Below are 22732 nucleotides of genomic sequence, written 5' to 3'. Positions count from 1 at the left end.
CCCCCCCCCTTTTCGGACCTAAAACTTGTGAAAACTTCACTTACCTGTGCATTGTTTTCTGATGATATTCCTGAACGCTCTTTGTTAAGCTGTTTGTCAGCATATTTGCATCAGTGCTTCTAGATTTACATTTTGGTTTATTCTAGAGGTACTAAGGGTATTTGTGCATGCAGGGTTTTTGATGGTTGTTGTCCATTAAGCTTGTTCCAAGAAGTCAAGTCCTTTGTAAATTGTGACCTCCTGTGTTCTCACTGGTAATATGACTTGAAGTATTCTTGACGTCCTGCTTTTGTCTATTAGCCTGTCAGAAGAGATGAATGTATATTGGAAGAATAGCTCCAACTCATAGAACAGTATAATTGCTGCATTTTTGGTCTTAGTGTGAATTTTGTCAATATTGTGGCTGATTAGGAGGATTATTAGGTGCTAGGTAACATTTTTAAAGGCAAACAGAAAAAAATGAAGTAAGACGGGAAGGAAGGATCCTGGAGCTGTATAAAATACCCTCCTCTAGGTAGGAGCTTATTATCTTGACACATACTCCTTTTTGGAGGATATCCACAGCAAAGGTTTCATCAAAGCAACATGTGGAAATTGTGAAATTGTGTGGTATTTTGAAATTTTGCTGGTTTCTGCAAGATGCTACACCCAATTTGTGGCAGAGGCATGTGTATTTGTACGTTTTTATGTACTGTTTTTAATATAGGGAAGATGATACATGTTATAAAACCATTAAGTTTCTTCTCTGGCTGGCTGTAAGACTGGATTTAGCTAGTTCTCAAATGTAAGTAGTTAAAGATAGGAAGAGCAAAGATACCCACTGAGGCTTCTGTTACTCTGAACAAAGTGAAGCACCTAGGAAACATGCTTTGCCTTTCCTTCCCCCTTCAGTTCTTGAGAAGAGGGAAAGAGGGAGAGGTAGTGCCAAAATTATTCCTTAACGGAAGGGAAGAAATCTTAAGTGCCTAAGTGTCAATAGGGTATTTTCTAATACTCAATAAGGAGAGAGTCTGTCTGATAGGAGACTCATCGCTGTTCAAATGAGGAATTCTCTGTGATCACTGTCAAAACCCTGATGCTATTTCTATGGGCAGGGAAGGTGTCAACTTCTTTTTCTAAAACTTGCTTTATGGTGCTTGAGATATTTGCCTAACACTGAAGTATGTAACACATGTAGTGGATCAGAACAATTGATTTTGTGTGTTGACTGTGTCACTGGTATTTCTGCTTGGTGCGACTTTTCTGTGCTTTTTATAGAACATTTGTTCCCTTCTGTGGAAAACTGTTGATTGACTGACTGCTGTGTTGAGAGATGTCAAAATTGGGTCTGTTACCAGGTTCATGGAGTCACAGTTCCTCATTGGATCCAATGAGGAGCACAGTAACTCTGCAGTGTTTTTCTCCTGCCTGGAGGACTGGAACTAGGAGAGTTGAGAAATTAGAGGTTCCCCCAACAGTGCTGTTACCAAGAAACTGCTACACCTGACTCACACTTGATAATATTAAGGATGTTATCATTTGGAGAGTACACATTGTTTCAAAGTTTAGCACCATTATTTATCCTTCATCTTTGCTGTGCCAGAGTCCTGTTTCTTTTCTTGTGGGACAACCATTGTCCCATCAACAAGGAGAGAGGAACAGTGTTGTTTCAAACTCTCTGACTCAGCACAACTTGCTGTATAGTCTTACCACAGTTCACAGTTTGCAGATGGTGGTGTTTGGGGTGGCTTTGTTTGTTTGTTTGGGGTTTTTTGAGGGGTGTGTGTTTGTTTTTTGTCTTTACACAGAAGTTTGGTTTTAGCCTGCTTCCCCCCCCCAGGAGTAAGAGACCCAACCATAGTGCTGAGTGCTCTTGAGAAGGATGATCATGAGAGTTAGTTAATATAGGAAGGTTCTGATGGGGCAAATTGCAGAAGTAAATAAATAAGTTTTCCTCTGTGTTTGTTATACCATAATTTAAAACCAAAAGCCAAACATAGTTTTAACTAATGTATTGTTTTGCTTTGTTTTATGTTTTAGAAATATGGCAAATTAACATCTTGTACTGGCTGCAGAGCTCAGTGCAGGTTTTTTGACATGACTCAGTGCATAGGACCTAATGGATATATGGAGCCATACTGCTCAACTGCATGCATGAACACACACAAATCAAAATATGCAAAATCGCAAAGTAAGTGAAAAGGATGATGGATTTTCATCACTGATAAGAGTAGATTTTTTTTTAAGTTTGAACACTGGGGGTGGGTTGTTTTGTTTTAGAATTAATCTATGCAGATGTGACTTTATAGGTTTTTAAACTTATCTAAAAAAAAGAAAAAGAGAAAGATCATCTTATATTCAGTGCTAGTAAATGGACCCATGAGGGGTCATTTTCCCCACTGGCCTTTGTGCTTCATGTTGGAAACAGTTTTCAATTGTCTTAAGGCTTCTGGGGAAAAAAACGTTGAGACATAATGTGCTCTGATGTGTCACAGAATGATAGTGCAATTTTCATGCATATAAATCAATATTCTCTTGTCTGTGATCCAACCCCACCCCATTTTATCTCCTCAAACAACAATTTCAGAAGCATAGAGGTAGTTATAATGTATATTGTTATTCTGTAGGTAAAATTTTTAGTCTGGGTGAAAGGAACTGGTAAATAACTCAAAACGTGTTCTTCAATATGCAAAGCAGGCATAGATCTCAATTCAGCGAACTCAAAGTTGAAAATGCTCTAGTGAATTTTATAGAAGAAGGTGCTATTTCATATTTAATGCTGATCTTTAATGGAAGAATTCAGCAAAACCTCCACAATTTCTTTTGTTTTATGTGACTTGTAGAAGCTGACTGGAAAACAGACAAATCTTAGCTTTTTACATTGAAATGGTGGGAAGAGCTGACCTGTAATCCAGGTTGGTTTGGGTTTTTTTGCGCTACTATTTTGTGTTTATTTTGTTTGTAAACTACGTTTTTCTTTTAGGTATGGGAATTATTTGCCACTTTTGTAAACGAAACTCTTTACCTCAGTATCAAGCCACAATGCCTGATGGAAAACTGTACAACTTTTGCAGTTCCAGTTGTGTAGCTAAATTTCAGGTTAGCTGTTGTGTTAAATCTTTTCCTCCCTAAATATTTGTGTACCTGTGTTTGTGTTAACTATTTGCATATTAAACTAACTTGCTTGTATATACACATTTATGAGTTATAATTAACATAGCAGATGCTTCTGGCTCATAACAATTTCTTTGATCAGAGTACTGTTTCATAATCATAATACTAGCTGCTATCTTAAACTTAGAAAATCAGATAATAACAACCCATTTCTCCTTAGTACCGTAAGAAAACACAAAGCAGAATCACTGCTCATCTTATTTTTACCACCCCAGCCTCTTTATGGAGATGAGTCTTGCTGTTTTGCATTGAAGATCAACAAAATTCTCATGTTGAATATTATACTAACAAAGGTGTGTCATGGGGAATAGTGACTGACTCTGAAATGAAAGGTTAGAGCCTAAGCCATTAGAATGTTTATGGACAAAACTAGCTATTTAAATTATGTCCAGAAGCCAGAGTGTTGCAAGCCGAATGATAGGCACACGCTTTTTGAAAATGTCATATTTTTAATACGACTTTAGGTTAAAGCATATGTAAAATCTGTTGTAGTGATTAATCTCTACATCAAAGAACATTTTTAAAGAAAATATTTCAATTTTTGTGTGTAAAAACAGTTTTCCCGGATGTGCACTGTATAATTGATTATTGCCTTCTCATGTGTTGTTGAACAGTTAAACCCATACAGGGTTTTCCCATTTGTCATTAAACTTCACTGTTTCTTGTCAACTGGAAAGCAAATCAATCTCTTAATTGCTTCCTTAATATACCCTGGATAGGACCTCCATCACGTAGCCCTGTTCTGTGCTTCCATCCTAACCAATGTAGTAGATGTCTGTCAGTGGAACTGATTACCAAAATAGATGCAGGTTGTTAGTATGTAATGACAAATCTGTAATACTTCTTCTTGCAAACTCATTCGGCATCTATTTTATTCTGCATGGTCTTACAATTGATTGCAGCCCCAAGAGTTCTCAGAACAAAACCTTTCTGCTATTTGAGTGAGAAAAATAAAGCTAGTGAATGACAAATACAGCCTGGGCCTTCTTGGATTTGCAGATAAGTCAACATTAAGCAACATTATTGAATATAGCTGCTGGATCAGTTGATGCTGGTTGTGAGTTTCTGATCTTACTGAGACCTTGCTGATGCTTCTGTTGCAGTTTCAGTGCTACGTGTAGATCTGTCTATTTAATGTATTAGTGGAGTTTAATTAGAGCAGCAATACAGTGTGTGAGCTCTCAGTAAAGACCAAGAACGGGTAGGTGGACACTTGCTTACAGTTAGTTTGCTCAAACATCTCTATCAGATTCAGACTTTTGATAGTTTTCATATATTCACTGTCTAGAAGAATAAAATGTATTCACCAGTAGATAAGAGTTGATTGTAAGAGAACAGCTTCTTTGTTCTGTTCATTTAGTATTTAGATGGAAAGGACAGTATACCACAATGTGAGCATTGGACTGTAAGTGTTCCCTTGAGGCTTTTTTATACTTAAATGACACATAAGGGATTGAACCTAAATTGAGAAAATGGTTTAATCCATTCGGTCAATTGCAATGCTTTCTGCAATGATCTCTTGAAAAAAATGGCTGATTTACTGTGGTGCTCCATATTTTTCACTGTTTACTAATGCAGGTAACTCTTGTTTTAATTTTCTGGCATTCTATTCACCCCTTTTTGTTACTGTGCCTGTTCTTCCTATATGTTTTTCTTTGTTAGGGGTTACCCTTCTCAGAACAGAATAACTGCTGTTTCAGGTCTGTGTCTCCCTTCTCCAAAAATTTTAGTCCTTTTGGTTTACAAATGGCTTGAAACATTTAAATTCCCAATTTGTTTATGGTACTTTAGGGTTGATTGTCACTTCATCTTATGAATAACGTTTTGTTTCTAGCTAACTGTTGTTTTAATGTATTAAAATATTCAAAAGATTCAGTTGAGCTGCTTGTTGTGTAACTTATGTCCGTATCTATATTCTCCTTTGTGCGCACAGCTTGCAAGAGCATTCGTCCTTGTAAGAAAGAGGGTAAAAGAGGGAGAATAGCCTGCTTGATGTGATTTTTGTTTGGTAGTTGGTGGTAGAATAGTGTGACTGTATCTTGTCGTCTTTCATGCTCTGTCTTGGAGGATGTTACTGCAGAGTTAAGGACAGAACTGTTCCAAAGTTGTATTGTTTTAAGCCAGTTTTGCTATTGGTACCTTTACTGGGTCAGTTGAAGATCTTGCTCTGAACTTCTCTTAAGGAAAAATAAACTGCTAATTTATTTATTGTGAATGTGGAGGCTGTAGTACAAGTGTCTTCCCAAAGTTAGCAAATGCGTGTCTTAAAGTACCAGCTATCTTGCAAAATGTGTCTATGCAAAATTTGGGCTAAAGCTTTGATTTTTTTCTTTTTCAATTTATGGGTGTACGTGGAGAGTTGTAGGACCAGTATGTGTAAGAATAAGTATAATGTTTTTTAGCAGGTTACTCACTCTATTCACTAATGTTGTGTTCTCTTTCAGCATCATTATGGTGTCTGTAATTCTTTGTTATAGACCTTACATCTCTCTCTCTCTCTCTGTGTCTTCTGCTGCTATTCTTTTATGGTCTTCAGGTGTCTCAACAACTGAGTCACACACACACACACACACACACGTATATTTAAAAAAAGGAGTATGTTGCAGCGGGAAGTGTGGAGGAAGCTTGGCATGCTTGTCACAGAAATACTTTTCCAGATTTGATCATAATAAAAATAACTGAGGCTTCCACACTGAGGCTGGAAGGCCTGTGTGTGCATGAGCATAAGGGGAGTGTTTGGTTCCTTCCCCGTTTAATTTAGTACCCCTGATTTTGCTTGTGGAACAGTCCTAGTGGATGTCTGTATGTAAAAGATTCCTTGTATATATTTGCTTCTCTTTTTCACGTTAAGAACTTTGGAAGTATCAAGTTATTTTTTTTTCAACTAGAAAAAAACCTGACCACAGTCTGGCTGCCTACTAGCCCTTCCACATGTATGTTTATGTACAGAAATGTTTCCACAATTTGATTTTGTGTTGCTGTGAGCAAGGATAACCCCTCTGTCGCTTATGCTGTGGTGGCAGGGGAAGGCCAGAAGTTGTGCTACTATGCTGGTCTTCTCAGAAGAGTCCTAGGCTGCGTCTGCCTACTGTTCATTAGTAATTTGGCAGCTTAGAGCAGTTTGACGTGGTTGCATTGAAGGCTGAAAAGGGCTTTACAATGATTTTTTGCTTTGCTTGGCACTTCCCATGCTCTTGTTGTTCAGGGCAGGCTCAAGAAAAGTCAGATTAAACATAACTATGTTTTGATTGAATTTAAGATATTCAAAAGAGTGCATATGTATATAAAAAAATATATATATGGTATTTCAATGGTATCTTTGATAAAGTACATCATCGATAAAACTTTGCTGTTTGGGGTGACCTGTGAAAGATTTTAATGAATTTATGATCTTTTTGCTGCATTATTCTTTGTGTGTAATAATGCTCCCAAATAATTCCTAAAGATATTCTCTATTCTAAGCATCTTGTAAGTTAGAGGCAAAGCACGGTGATAAAAATACTATGTGCAGGTCATCTTGACTAATTAAAATGCTATACAGAAGCAATTCTTAATTGTAAGTAGGATAATAGAAACTTTAAGGAGACATGCAAAATCATCTTGTTATTAACTGGTTTTGGTTTTACAACCATCTTCTGCTTGGTTTAGAGCTTTCAGTAATATGAATTCAGTTCTTTAACTGATTTCTGTGCGAAAATATTTAGTTGCCTGTAGGAGTTTATGATAAAAACCATTCATTTTGTTTTAGAAGCAGTACTGCTTAATTGTTAAGTTTTTTTTTATCTACAGTTAGATGTAAATATTCTTTAAAACAAGTTTTAATTTTAAACAGCCTCAAACTTCGTTGTTCTCACATCTCTAGCTTTTGTTACTGTGCAATTACCAACCCCCTGGACTATGTAGGGCCTGAATTTCTACCACAGCAAACAGCTGGGAAAAGAAATAAAAGAAGCCAACAGTGCCATACATCAGAAAACAACAAAAAAAATGTTTTACTTTTAACTTGTAGCCCTCATAATAGGGTGTTTTGGTCCCATATTTAAAGGTAATTACAGACATCCAAAAATATGTTGCTTTTCATTTGATGAGCACTTAATATATTTCATCTTCATTCCTCCCTCTGTCTTCAGTGTTTCTGTACAAGTTGTCACATCTGCTAGTTCTTTAACATTTCCTTCATTCCTGAACTGGAGGTGGTGGGTATACTTGCTTCTTGATTTCTTTTTGTTTTCAACCAGAACTTCTAGTACTTTCATTGTGCTTACATAACCCATATGGCAGCATGTGTTGAGCATGGTGTTTGCTTTGTGAAGAAACCTGCAAATGCGGAAATGCACAGATTGGACCTTGAACTTCAAATGCTTTTGTGGCTCCCATGTTAGTACAAGTCTTCAGCTACTTATTTAGAGCAGCCAAAGTCTAGCAAACCTCTCTCAACCACAGGGACATTTACTGGATATAGTGGGAAAAATATGACAATATTGTATGTGGGCATCAGACTGTGTTAAAGTTGTTATGGGACAATGGACCATTGGGATAAAGGGTGGCATCTTTTCTGCTGTATATGGCATTTGTTCTCAGGTCCTGTCTGTGATTAGGAAATGTGCATGACTACTTAATGTCTGCAAACTTCTGATACAGAATTAGTGCATCTGCATAAAATGATACCGTTTGCACTGCTAGCTAGCACTCAGCAGTACCGGACCACTTATGTGAGGGTTTATATCAGTCTCATCACAAATTTTTTTTTTTTTTTTAGTGTAAGTGAACCCTTAGTAACATGAGAGTCTGAAGAAAAGTATCCTGTAACAGAATATTTTACATTTTCACTGTTAAAAGGTGGAGAGGTAGTAACAAATCTGTCTGAAGAGAACTTGTCATCTTTAAATATTTGTCATGTTGCAAATGGCGTGGGAAAGTTTGTTGAGAAGACGGACTTAAATTTGTCCTCTGGATTCTTCAAGTGACTGTGATCACTACTGATTCAGTTTTTGTCTTGAACATCGCATGTGTAATAGACCAATAGTTGTTGCTTGATCTAGGGAACGTGTGAAAGACTCTGTTCTGTAGGCAGATAAGACCTACTGGAAGACTACAGATATTGTAAAATTGAGTTCTCTATCTACTGATTGCCTCAGAAATGCATTAAGTGAATTATTCAGTTACAGAATTAAATTCTCATACCTACGCATGCAATCTATAGTATTTTTCTCAATCTGAAAACCCTTAATTGTTTACGGGCTGGCTGTTTGAATGATTGCATATTCCTGCCATGGTGATTGAGGCCAGTTAGGGCTATTAGCTAGTTTTCTCTTAATCTGAGTAGATGCAGAGTTTCTCACTGAAGGCCTTTTACTTTAGTATTTGTATTTTCAAGTGGTATGCTTAGGTGTAAGGTGTTGATAATCTGCCTTGGTGAGGTTTGGATTTGAAAATACTTGTTTGTAGGTCTTTGTCTGAACTGCTGTGACCAAAATAAGGCAAGCCGTGAAATGTATATATCTGAAAATACATGTTTTATGGTTAACAGGTGTTCAGTTTTGGGAGACTATTTTTTTGGCATTTATAATTACCCTAAATTACAGGCATTAGAAAGGTAAGGTAAAAGAAATACGACCTAAAGTAATTATGGTGGAAGCAAGGGTAAAGATTTGAGATTGGAAAACTTAAGATGACAAGGGAAAAGGAATTAGCCTACTGTGCTTTTGCCAGAAATGCTCCTGAGTTTATTTATAAACTCCCAAATTCTCAAACGCTATAGGCTTAATTGAAAAGACACATTTTAAAAGTAACTTTCTTTTTTTAGTGATGTGTGTATATATTTATGTTTTTCAGACTCTCAGTGTGCAGTCTTCAACAAATGGTCAGTTTGTCTCTCCCAGTGATATTCAGTTGAAATGTAATTATTGCAAAAGTTCTTTTTGTTCAAAGCCAGAAGTACTGGAATGGGAGGTAAGGGGGTTTTTGGTGTTATTTTTAGGATGATGAAGTGTTTAAAAGTTTAAATCTGTAACTCCAGTACAATTTTTCTAGATAGCTATTTTATAAGGTATTGAAGCTTAAAAAATTAAGTTAATATCTACCTGGTTCTGTAGAATATCATTTAACTTTGGTATGGATAAAAGCAGAAATCTTTGTTCATAAATAACAAATAAAAAAGCATCTGTGGAATTTAAGGAAAAATGTAATTTCTCAGATCAGTTGTAAGCTTGAAATCTACTTTCGTCTTCTGCTATTGTATGACTGTAGAGATGATAGACCATTGTTACACTTCTCTGTGAACTGAGAGAAGTATCTGAAGAGGATATGCTAAGACTGATTGGCATATTTTCTGTTCAGCATTTTCATCTGAAATGATAAGTATTTGTAGCACTCACTATCAGCTTGAGTGAGAGTTGTTAATTTTTAGCATTAGAAGTCATACCCTAATTGTGTGTTTGCACTTCTGTTTACTTTGCATATTAAAGTTGTGTCTTAATGGCAAACTATTACTTAAAGTTGCACTCTACAGACCTTAAGATTTTATCCATTAATGCTATTTGTGATGCTTTGCAACTTTGCATTTAGAACAAAGTATATCAGTTCTGCAGCAGAGCATGTTCTGATGATTATAAGAAACTGCACTGCATAGTTACATACTGTGAATACTGTCAAGAAGAGAAAACGCTGCATGAGACCGTGAATTTCTCTGGCATCAAAAGACCCTTTTGTAGTGAAGGTATGTATGTATTTGGTTTTTTTCTAAGGTATTGGTCATAGTAGTTTTACTGCAGTTGACTTACTATGTTAATATTTAATGTTAAAATTTAAGGTAACAACTCATTCTGTTGTACTTGAGGCTAAACCAGAAGTTTCGTCATTATTAATGAAATGCATGTAGCTGTTGTTATTAGTGCATGTACCTGTTAATTTATCTGAGATGCCATAAAGACCATACATGGTCTTTTGAGTTTTTCACCACTTAGTCCAGGTTAAGGAATAGTGGGCAACACTCTTAAGTATGTGTGTATCAATACATACACATACATGTATGTATGCACAGGCATATATACATACGCACAAAAAATTATGCATAAATTCTTTTTTTTAAATTTATGTAGCAGAGCCTATACCAATACTAACTGCACTGAGGAATACCAAGCTTCCTCTTTGATTAGTATTTTCAAAATTTAATATGACAGTGGAAATTCTATGTTGGCTTAGAATGGTTATTCAAGCAATAACTTGAATGAAGCCTGTTGATGTATGTTGATTACTGTCATTATAATTTTCCTGACTAATGATTTGGATTTTCAAAAAGAAAACAAACTAAAAAGGAGGTATATGGGCATAGGATTCTTTTAAGTTGCATTAAAATATTGTTTTACTAGAAACCGCAAAATACAGTCTTAACAAGAACCTATCCGTTCCACTTCTGGTGAAGCTGTCCTTCGATACTGGTATTTAATCCTGATCTCAAAGTTTAACCACAAGTTTGGATGACCTATCTCTGGAGGATATAGTGAATATTTTTTTCTTTAGTTATAATAATAACGCTTTCACTATCATTTGATAAACCTTGCTGAAGATTTACGCTTTCAAGCAGATTAAACAGCAGTTGTGCCCATTTGCTTGTAGCAGGATCCTGTTAAGCTGGAGAGGGGTGGAGTGTGGGGCTGGAGGCAGCCTTCCCTCCATGTTGTTACCTTATAGCTCTGGACTCTGCAATCTTTTGTTTCTGATGAATGGAGTGTGGTGGCTTAGCTTTCTTTACCATCATTAATTTCTTCTTGTGTTCTGGACTGCAAAGGGATAGCTGGAGAGGAAAAAAGGACAAAGCAAGGCCCAGTTTTACAGTGTATTATTGCAATGCTCAGTAACATCTAGCTAGAAATTGTTTCTGTGAATAAAACAATTCCACAGAATATATTCAAAGACAAGAGCAAACTTTTTTGGCTTGGAGATTACAGTATATTCTGGTATTACTGTGAATACTTAGGACTCCCTCATTTTAAAGCCTGGAGGCTGTCACAATGAAATCAGTAAGATTCATAATGCGAGCTATGCCATATTACTGCTTCCGTAGATATATTTCTGTATGAGGAGGCTTGAAATAAGTGAGGACTTGTATTTCCTATTGGAAAAATTGAGGAAGGAAAGAAATAAAAACACTCTCTCCTGCATGAATACAGTTGCTAAATGGGGGGAATCCATTGCTGGACATTTTAGTGTGGGTCCTGAGTGTGCATATGTTGGACTGCCAGCTTGAGAGCAAAGATGATCTTTATGAGGATGAATACACCAAATGTTACCATTAAAACAAAGTTTATCAGCTTACTGTGATGATCTGAACCACTGAGTAATAGAGAGAAGGTAGTCAAAAGTACCATTAAGTAGAATGTAACTTGAATAAATATGGCACACATCTGCTGTCTGTAGCTTAGGTCCACTTTGTGATGCATATGAAAAAGCTGTCTGTGTTACCCAATGAAAATAAACTGCTGACCTGGACTGAAGCTCTGCAGAAACAACCTAGGGCCCTGTATTTTAAAGGAAAACCAACAGTTGTCATTGATTGCTGCAGAAATAGTGGAATCCAAGAGTTTAGTGTTTAGATCTGACATGGGGAGGAGAGGGCCAGGTCTTTAGATGGACTGAGTGGGGGTCAACAAATAGAAGTTCCATCATCAGAGGTGATAGATTTCTCTTCCCCCTTTTCCAGGTACCCCAAACACCACGAGTTTTTCCTTGATGTCATAGCCTTTCTCCAGAAATATGTCCAACTGTTTGTAAAGTAGAAAAACTAGTAGATGTACCAAATAAACTTGTTGGATATGGAGGCCATGCTGGTTTTGATATTGCAAAGTGTTCAAGAAACTTCACCAACATAGATTATTTTATTGAGCATGCAATTATTCTTCACCAGATGACAATGTATTACAGTTTGAGAAGAAATAACCTAAGGTGCTCAGTCACAAAAGTTATTGGCATTTTTGGAAGAAATTGAACTCTCAAGGGAAAATACTGGAAAATTTCAGGTGTGTGTTTATAAAAGAAGGCTCCTAGATAAAACCAACAGAAGTTAAACAGGTGTTGAAATTTCTGCAAGAGTGCTTATTTGTTCGTCTTCAAGCAAACTGATGGGAAAGCATATATAAGATCAACCACAAATACCCCTTGACTGCTTATGCCTGCCTAGCGGGAGTACTGAAGATGTCGTCGTTCCTCTGCTCACGTTCTTCATACCTCAGGGTTTTTTGTTTGTTTTTTTTTTTTTTTTTTTACACATACGTATATATTTGCACACAAACCCTGGCACCCACATTAAAGTCTCTGGGATCAGTATTTCTGTGCAGTTTTATGAAGTGTTTCTTTATATGTTTCTCTTGAGATATTTAAAAACATGTGCAGTGACCAGCTGAAACTTCCATTGCAATAAGGTGTAATTAGAACTGACCTATCATTTGTGCTAAAGATGGTTATCAATTCTTTCGTGGAGTACAGTATGCTTTTTCTGTTCCTGTCCAAAACTCGGATGCTACGTGGAGGACGAACAACCTGAACGGACTAGTTGAAAGAGTTTAATCTCTTCCCCTGGTGCTGAGGCTTTGGAAATTAAACTGTCCTGGTGTTTTGCCACTACTTCTTCCTTCCCCAGGGTTTTTTTTTTTTTTTTTTTTTTTTTTTTTTTTTTACACATACGTATATATTTGCACACAAACCCTGGCACCCACATTAAAGTCTCTGGGATCAGTATTTCTGTGCAGTTTTATGAAGTGTTTCTTTATATGTTTCTCTTGAGATATTTAAAAACATGTGCAGTGACCAGCTGAAACTTCCATTGCAATAAGGTGTAATTAGAACTGACCTATCATTTGTGCTAAAGATGGTTATCAATTCTTTCGTGGAGTACAGTATGCTTTTTCTGTTCCTGTCCAAAACTCGGATGCTACGTGGAGGACGAACAACCTGAACGGACTAGTTGAAAGAGTTTAATCTCTTCCCCTGGTGCTGAGGCTTTGGAAATTAAACTGTCCTGGTGTTTTGCCACTAGAATACCTCATTCCAAAATACCAGCATCTAAATTAAATAAGATGTATATGCTGAAGCAAGAAGATTGAAGTTGCTTGTGGATTTTTATGTATGTATAGTGCATGACTGATAATTGAGGATAGGCTGTGCAAATTTTTTAATCCTGAGGAAATCTTCAAGTTACTGAGTTTTGGGTTTTTTTTAACATACATCCCTTCTGAGGGTCTAGGAGAACAAATCAGTCTTTGGCAATCTGGCAATGGAACTATTTTATGATGAGTATCACCATAACTTTTTTACTTGTAGACTTATTTTGCATTTAATTCATCTTTTCAATAGAACTAAGTGTTATGATTTAAATAACACAGGCTTTGTAATAATTTTATAATGTGAATTTTAATAACACTGATTCATATCCAGTAATCTGCTTCTTGGAAGGAGAAGGTCAGTAAGCTGTGGAGTAACTCAGTTATCTGATGCTTGGGAGTTCCTTTCAAATGGATAATACAGATAAAAGACAGCTATGAAACTAGCAACTGTACTATCATCTTGATAGTATTCTAATAAGTTTCTGGGAATTATGGATTCTGCAAATTAAACTCAATGTAGACAATTATGATGTTTCATCTAAGTAGAGATAACCCCTTTTGAAACACTGTAGAGCTGACAACTGGAAAAAGAAATTTAGGAAATTAAGTGATTTCAGAACTGAGTATGTCTAGGAAAGATATATATTTAGTTAAAGCATTGTAGATTTTTACCGTGGCATTTTTCCTACCACTGCTGCACAGTGGATTGTTCAGTAAAGTATACTATTGAATGTTTAGTTGATTAATTTTTAGATTTATATGAAAACTTTACAGATATTGGGAATAGCCTAAACATGAGATTGTTAAATTTTGTACAGGTGCTTACATATGAATGTTTCACAACCATTTAAGATATTACCTGACATTTATAGCAATTCCTGTTACAAGAAACATTATCAAACTGGTTTCAAAACTGATGTGTGATATGAAGTGTTGCTAAGACTTAGTTATAGTTACTGGGCTTCTCCGGTAGGTGGAGAACTGCACTGAGGAAAAGTTGGTACGCTGGCCCTGCCACGCTGAGCTGCTGTGTTCCCCTAGCTAGGTGAAGGGGGTTGCCATCAAGCCTGCTTGAACCTCTTCCTTCCTGATGTTTGGTTTCATTTTTGTTAAACGTGAGAGCTACAGAAACTGTTTAAACACTGCTTTTTTTTATAGTTTACATTATCAACTATCTATTTTTTAGAGACACTGATACACCTTTTAAAAGTAAAAGGTATAGAATTTGGGGTAGTGTACAGAAATTTTTGAAGACAGTAGTAAAGCACCCATTTTTATGAAAAATTTTATGGCATAATTACAACTTCCTAACTGCATGCTATGTTGCAATAGGACTTCATAAAGCTATCAAGGATTGGTAAGTAGTATAGAATGTAGTTAGAGCTAAAAAATATGATATTTAGTATATGTAAAATTTCATATCACAGTTAAGTGTTTTGCATAATAAAAATCTTCTGTTACAAACTCTTGGGTTTGTGCTTCGCAGAGCTGTTATCTCCCTCTCTGCAGCTCTGACAGTGGCCTACCATGTTAAAATAACTTGTGCTTCCTATGGTGCCTTTTCAGCTTTAGCCTACTGTGTTAGTTTGATTTTTGCTTCTGACCACTTCCTTTGGCAGTGTCCCTCTGAAATAAATTCTAACCTGAAGTATCAGCTTCCTTGTGGCTTTCTTTTGAAGGTTTATTTGGTGCTCAGTTGGAATATCCTGGCAAAAGGGGACAAGTGAAAAGCAAAACATGTCTTAAATACTGTAAAATGTGTGATCCATAAAAATGCCCTTTCACAGTTGCAAGAGTTATGTTGTTACTGAGGGAAGGTATTCCTTTCCCACAAATCAGGTTAGTAGAAAAGTGGAAGTCAACTTCGGAGAGATTTTGAGGTGCCTGAGTTATTCTGAGAGAATACAATCTCCTTTGACTGCTATGGACAAAAGTTACAATGGGACATCCCTGACATCCATTTGAGCCATGGCAGTTTTCGTTAGAGAACTTTGATTAGCACAGTGCAGTTGTTCAGGCCATGTCATCTTATTTAGTAGTCTGGTATTAAATATTTGAGCTGCAGATGGCTATTCCAAACAAATTTTGTTACTGTAAAAGCTCAAAGATACTCTTCTGTGGATAAAAATGAGTTAAGGTAAAAAAGCATATTCAAATTGGAAAAGTCCCTTATGGAATACTTAACAGGCTCCCTTGCTGCAAAAGCACCAAGTGAAGGCTCTTGGCTATGCTGAAGGAAAGCACAGGTCTGCCCCTTCCAGACAAACGCACATGAAAGAGCTGGAGAGTTGGTTCTTGTGATAATCCACTCGTGGGAGAGTCTGATTGTGTAGAGGTAGTTTCCAGCTAGTGCTTGTTGGATGCATATCTTCTGGAATGACTTGAAAATTTTAACTTGTTAACCTGGATTTTGATACTTCTGGCAGCGTTCTTGTAGTTGAAAAAGTTGAAAGATACAATCTCTTCCTCAGCATAGTTCTATGTTTATCTTCCCTCTGTAGAGCGAGAACATTGATACCGTTAAAGTCATGTCATTTAAATTTTAATTTGAGTACAGTTTGTGCTGAATCTTGAGATTTTTTTTGTTCATGGAGAGCTAATTTCTAACTTGTAAAGAATATCAGTGAAATCCTGTGCATTGTTCGACTACAGTGGTCCTTGCTAGATTGGCGTTCTTCGGTGTTAATTCCACTGTTGTGTCTTTGAAGAGGTTTGAGACAGTTCTTTAAGCGAAGACAGCATTGGCTATTGCAAGTGATGGGTGATGACAATTTAAGGTGCTGAGATTATAAGCACAAGAAGAAGAAGGCTTATAAAGATGCTTCTTATTAACCTGAAAGAATAATCAACTTGAAAAGATTTAAGAACAAGCAAAAACTGAGTAACTGGATGGGAGTAGAAAGGAGGAGAAAGGAAGGAACTAGTATCTAATATCAGAAAATATTAGGATAAACTGAGGATGTATAAAAGTTAAGTTGAATAATAAAATAAAGGTTCTTAAGCAGAAGACGAGGAAGGAAGTGGGATACACAGCCTCTGTTACACAGAGAGGATGGGGTTTATTTTAATGGTAATCCAAGGAGGACCCAAAATTGGATGCATTGCATCTGTTTTCCTAAGGATAGTGATGTTTATTGTGAAGCCAGAGACAGCTGATATTAGGAATGTGGGTATGGAAGAGGTGGCTGTTGCATTCAAATCAGTACAGAGGGAGGCAGCAGAAAGATGTGGATGGAACATAGCTTCAGAAATCTTCAAGACCTAGCTTGTGATGCTACAGACTTCTTGATACTACAGGCTTGTGATATGACAGGCCTGTTGTTGTTCTTCTCTAGATGAGGTTGTTAAAGGATAACAGTTGAAGTTATTACAAGATGAGAGAACAGCAAGTCTTGTATGTAGCTTGAAGGAGGAGAAAGGTAGTCTAGTAAGTACAGCCTTTCAGAGGTAAAAAACTAATTGCTTTTAGGATGGAACAATTACTTTCTATAAAAGATGTTATTCTCTGTGGTAAAAGGGGACTGGTGTTGAGGGCTCGGGAAGTGTTTCTAGTTCAGCAATCCTTTTTCACAGCTGCTTGATGTGTGAATGTACTGAACTTCCCGTAATTCAGGTAGGTGCTGCTGGTAGAATAGGATCAGGGTCTTAGTACCTTGCTTGCACTGAGTTTGCAGACAGTCAAGTGAAGTGTGTTTCCCACTGTAGGTAGCTCTGCAGGGCTGGACCTGGCAATTCTTGGGTCTACCAAGAGAAAGGAAGCTCTCTTGACCTGGAACATGCCTGAAGTTTGGAGGAACTGCTTGTGTGTTGTCCTGTCAGTAAGCCTCTATTGCGTGTGTTCAGATCCTTATCCTCTCTCTACAGTTTATGTGGGGAACCAAAGTTCAGGGCTGTTGGAAGGGATAGGTTTGTGTGTTGGGTTTTGCTTGAAAGCCAGAAGCCTAATAGCATCATTAAGAATACATTACGTTGATTTAGCAGATACTCAGCTGCTACTTTTTTGCCTGGTTCAGATTTTGAGTTGGAGATACTTCTTATGAAAATGCTCCGTAATGGTCTCTCTGTGGCAGTTGACTTGCAGGGTGGTCTTCTGTTAGATCTTTGCTAAAGAACACAATTGATGACCTGTGTAGCTTGACCTGTACTTACATTTTTCTTGAAATTAAGAGCTATTTTCTCTTAGAGTCACTTGAAAGCACTAGAGGTTTCCATCTGGTCACACTGTAACTTGTGTCTGGTGTTATAGCAGAAATCCTGAGGAACTTGGGATTTTACTCATATCTTTTTGTTCAAAATGTTGGGGCTGTCAGCTGTTTGTCTTGGGCAGCGCTTATACTCATGAACCCCAAGTCCCCAGGGGAGTTAGGCTGGCCAAACCCTCAGGATTTTAGTGTTGATATTGGAAAGATCAGACAACCAGTGCTTTTTGTATTACTCATCCACAATGTACTGTCAGTCAAATCCCACTTCTTGGTCACATCTACAAAGCCAGCATGGATGGTACTGCTCTGTTGATTTGGGATTTACGTTGTGCACCATGAAGACCAAGTTGTTGGAGCTCAGAATCTGTTTTGCCAAAGGCAAATACCTTTTTCCATACTTCAAAGAAAGTCATACTATTCCAATCAAAACCGTAGCATTATAATAAGTTATATCCTAGGTATGCAGAGTACTAAGGACCTAATTAAAACACATCCTATAAAAAGGCATTTTGTTTTCCCTTTGTCTGAAGTGACAAGATCTTGAAGCAACCAAATGTTCCCTGGTTAGGTGGATTAAGTTACATATTACAAAGCCATAAAAAAAGTACCAGACAAGTCTGAATAATTTTGCTCACGATGTTGCAGAAAGAAAAGTCTGTACTTCCACTTTAGAAGTCTTGTAACAATCTTCTGTCAACATCTGAAATTTTATAAAGATGGATTTTCTATCTTTTGTAGAGCCCTCCTTCAGCAAGAAGCCCTGCAGTCAGTGATCTATTAAAAAAACCCCATGTTTTTCAGGCATTTAATCTTAAGGGCTAGAATTTTGGACTTTTTGTTTCCCCTTACTTAATGTTCACTGCTCGTTATTTTCCATGAGTCACAGAAATGTGGGAGATGTTTGACTGTAGAATGGAAAATTTCTTACCTGATAACTTTTTTTAATACAACAGCAGTATCTTCTTCAATTTTACTCCCTATAGTTTAGCAGCCAAGAAAAATGTCAACTTTGTCCATTCCTTTTTGTAGACTATTTAGCCAGGTGCACATAGCTTACCTGATTGGTAGTAGAGTACTTCTACTAATCTATAGCCTTGAAAGGTTGATGCAGCATTGAATGGCTCTTCCAAGGCACAGCTGAAGAGGAGGATGCATTGTGGTGCTGAGCTATCTCTGGAATTGTAAAGAAGTGGAAAGAGTCTGCCCCATACAATAATGAGAGAGACAGCCAGCAGGAAAAAATACTGGCAAGAAATTTTCAGTGCTTTAATGGGTACTTTTAGCAAATAGCTTGCATACACTGGTATCTTCAGGATTATTATTTCCTTCAGAGCAGTGTATTTAACATCCGAATTAGTTGCACTGTAAGGATGATTGCTTGATTTGGCACTTTCCATCTGTACTGCCTGTTTTGTGTGTTAGTAATTGTCTTTATTCTGTTGTTAAAGAATCAGACGTATAACTAAAAAAAACCAAACAACAAAACAGTTTAAAACACAGTTATTACCTACAGTGTCTTGTTTGTATGATATTCTATAATTGTCTTGTTTTGACATTGCTAGCAAATTTAACTTGTTAGCAAAGCTTGTAGCATTGCAAGTTAAAATTCCTCAATAACCTTTTGTTTTTGGAAGATGCTGTCTGCTGCAGCTTCCACTTGTATTCTTGTGCTTTTAGTGATTTTAAAATAGTATCTCAGTTTCACACATAAGAAATTCTACCCAATAGACAACAGCACAAGTCACTAATTGAAATTACTGAATACATTATAGTAACTTTATATTCTGTATGCCAGAGGAAAGTGCAGCCATGTATGTTACATATTGAGTTTCATAACTTACCAGAAGTACAGAAATCTGCATGTGTTAGACTATATGCCCTAACAGAGTGGGCATTTTGGAAGACTTGAGTTCTGGTCTTAGTGGTACTGTGATATTTGGGAGATCATAAAAACAGGTACAGTACCTTAGATTAAAGGTCTGTGTAGATGTTATCTTGTCCCTCCAGTGTTTAGTATAGACAGTTACTTCATCTTCTCATACTGTTCTTTTCTGTAAAATTAGCACAATTACAGAGATATATGGTATATGATTTAGGCATCAGCTGAATAGACACTAGATTTGAGGTAGTTTAAATACATTACATTCTCAAAATAGCCTACGTAATAGGTACAGTATTCATCTTTTAATGCATTTAATACGTTAGGATGTCTTTTCTAATTTGCTTGAGGGAGGATCAGATTATTGAAGAATAAAGCTCTCATTACGGCAACCTTGAAATTACGACTGCATAGCAAATGCAAAAAAAAAACCAAACCACCTGATGTGAAAAGAAAAAATAAAAGATTCATTACATACAAATCCTACACAAATTTCGTATGTAAACTCCTATCATCGCATAATTATTCTCAGTACTGATCATTGCTTACTTTATAGTTACATTTGTTAAAAAACCTCCTCAGTTCTTAGGTCATCTTGTACCTGTTAGTGGTCTTAAAAATTAATGAGTTGTCTTAAGTGGTTTGTTGTATTAATATGAGTGAAAGTAGTAATAGAAATAAGTTGATCCTTGAAGATAGGTATTGTTTTAGTGGATAGTGTTGTCTAGCTTAAAAATTCTGCTCGTCGTTGCCTGGATATCTAGCATTCTGAGGATGTGTAACTGAGCAATGTAATTCCAAGTCAATGCTTTTGCATGGGTCTATATGAAAAGAAAATTATGTCTTTTTTCTGACTGTTTATTCAGGGATTTGATAAGCACAGATTCAAGCGTAGTGTTTTGAAACTGATGCAGACATCAGATGAAACCGTAGAGTTGTGCAGGAAAGGTATTCACGTAAAAATGTCTTGAAATATAGTCTATTATGCAACCTGAATTTGTCTGAAGCCCCAATTGTTAGCTGTTGTTGTATTCATTTAATTTTCAATATTTAACTCTTAACTGTGATATCTCTCTGTAAAAATTACTCTGTTCCTAATGTTTAAAATCTGTTTCCAGGCTGCAAGCTGCTATATAAACAAGACTTTGCAAGACGGTTAGGACTGAGATGTGTTACTTGTAATTACTGCTCACAGCTGTGCAAAAAGGGAGCAACTAAGGAACTTGATGGTGTAGTGAGAGATTTCTGCAGTGAAGAGTGCTGTAAAAAATTTCAGGACTGGTACTACAAGGCAAGTAACTCAGAATTTTTGACGAGAGCTCCACAGTTAAAAAAACCAAAAATGCACATGTGAGGATATCTCAAGGACTGTGCAGCAAATATGGCTTACTTCAGCAAAGCATTTGCTACACAATAAGCAAATGTATTGATTTCATCATTTGAGTTTTCTTAGATCTTAGAGCAGCATTTCTACCATCTGATTTTATTAATTCATTTGGCAAGGAAGTCTTGAGTTACAGAAAAACAAGAAACTACTATGTATATTTGTTACTTTACAATTCCGATTTTTTTTCTCCTCAATTGATACCATATTTTTCTTGTCAGAACTTCTTAAATGTGTATTCAGAATGTTGAAAACACTGTTGATAGCAGCTGGATGATACCTTGAATTGACTGACGATAAACTAGGTTAGCAGAGTTTTTCTTGTTCCTGTTTTTGCCTCCTTTTTTGCCTTTTCCCTTCTCCCACAGTTTGAACTGCAGAGGCTTTGATTGTTCAGTATTTCCCAGTGGAAAGGATGCCAAAGGGAAAAGCAAGACCAAATGGATTTCTAATAAAAGTTTAAATCAAACAGATGGCATCTATTTCTAAATCTCTGGAAGCTTAACTACATTGTGAAGCACAACCAGCAAAGAGTTCACGTTAAGAGGTTTTTTGTTTTCATTTTTTTGAAAGAAATAAAGGTGAAATTGGACTGGGTTTAACCTGCGATTAGTACCATGGATAAAATATTTGATCTCTGGTGTGAACATCCTGGAAAGCTACACTGATAATATCAAAACAAGAACTACACTTGTGGATGCAATTGCAAAAAAGACGGTACAAAATTCATCACCTTACCAAAACTCTGTACACAGCCTGGAAGGCAATAAAAAGCTTGAAATGTTAGAGGGCTAAATACAAGTCCTGTAATTCAAGATGATCTACCTACCATAAAAGAACTGAATCTGAAGACATACCTGATATTTTGGAATGGCTGGTTCCAGAAATGTTACAGCCAAACATTGTAAAGTCTTTATTTTGAATAATGTATGTAGGGTCCTGTTAGACATTCCTGAAAGGAAAACTACTGAAGACCAGAATGTGTTTCTTCTGTCTCATGTGAAAATAGGGTGACGAAGCTTGGCTGCAAAGTTCTTAAACTTACTAAAATGTTAACTTCATACAACAATATTTAATCTCTATGCCTTAAAACTTCGGGTATGGGGTGAAATTTATCCCTGCGTAAAAAGTGCCTTCTGACAGAGAACTTAATAAAGCTTTGGTGTGCTTTAGAAATCTCTTGGTGATTCAGCAAAGAATATAGTCTGGGGGTGTGCATACCAAACTAGTTTCATGTACATAAACTTCTATGGAAGCTTGTACTCTGATTCGGGTTTGAGAACCACTTGAAAACTCTGACTTCAGGTTATCCTTCTGATCTGTGGGATAAGGCAATAATAACTTAATTGGCCCATTAAGTCTGGTTAAGAAATGCTTTTGGTACTGTGGTACAGGAGAGTTAGACATGATGCCATGAAAAGGCAATTTAATCTAAACAGACTTGCTGGTAACTAGTGACTTTTGATACTTTTGATGATACTGAAGTGTTAGATATTTTTACTTTTTGAATCTTATGCTTGCTAGTGGAACTAGTGTTACATGATGTTGAATTGTTGATTGTCATTTTTTCCAAATACTTCGTAAAGCCTTTGCCTAATTCAGTTCTGGTTATAAAGGTTTGGGATTTATTACATGGGGAAGACATGTAATAGGTTTTGGGAAATAGTGTGTTTTGCTAAAATTGTCTTTTTTTTTTTTTTTTTAAAAAATGCTTTTGGTACTGTGGTACAGGAGCGTTAGACATGATGCCATGAAAAGGCAATTTAATCTAAACAGACTTGCTGGTAACTAGTGACTTTTGATACTTTTGATGATACTGAAGTGTTAGATATTTTTACTTTTTGAATCTTATGCTTGCTAGTGGAACTAGTGTTACATGATGTTGAATTGTTGATTGTCATTTTTTCCAAATACTTCGTAAAGCCTTTGCCTAATTCAGTTCTGGTTATAAAGGTTTGGGATTTATTACATGGGGAAGACATGTAATAGGTTTTGGGAAATAGTGTGTTTTGCG

At 36.5% G+C, this 22732-nt stretch overlaps 1 protein-coding gene across 1 annotated transcript in view; it reads left to right on the top strand.

The window, feature by feature from the left end:
* The window catches only part of ZMYM2 (zinc finger MYM-type containing 2), a 97411-nt gene that overhangs the window by 47936 nt on the left and 26743 nt on the right, over positions 1-22732 (top strand). The window contains exons 8-12 of the mRNA XM_009279369.2: positions 2020-2170; positions 2963-3078; positions 8989-9105; positions 9721-9871; positions 20453-20625. Coding sequence (XP_009277644.1) covers positions 2020-2170; positions 2963-3078; positions 8989-9105; positions 9721-9871; positions 20453-20625 — 708 coding nt within the window. The remainder of the gene's footprint in view (positions 1-2019; positions 2171-2962; positions 3079-8988; positions 9106-9720; positions 9872-20452; positions 20626-22732) is intronic.

The sequence above is a fragment of the Aptenodytes forsteri genome, unplaced genomic scaffold (assembly GCF_000699145.1).
Source record: "Aptenodytes forsteri isolate BGI_AS27 unplaced genomic scaffold, ASM69914v1 Scaffold307, whole genome shotgun sequence".
Lineage (NCBI taxonomy): Eukaryota > Metazoa > Chordata > Aves > Sphenisciformes > Spheniscidae > Aptenodytes > Aptenodytes forsteri.
The sequence above is the reverse complement of the archived record's forward strand: the minus strand, read 5'-3'. Positions and strand labels throughout refer to the sequence as shown.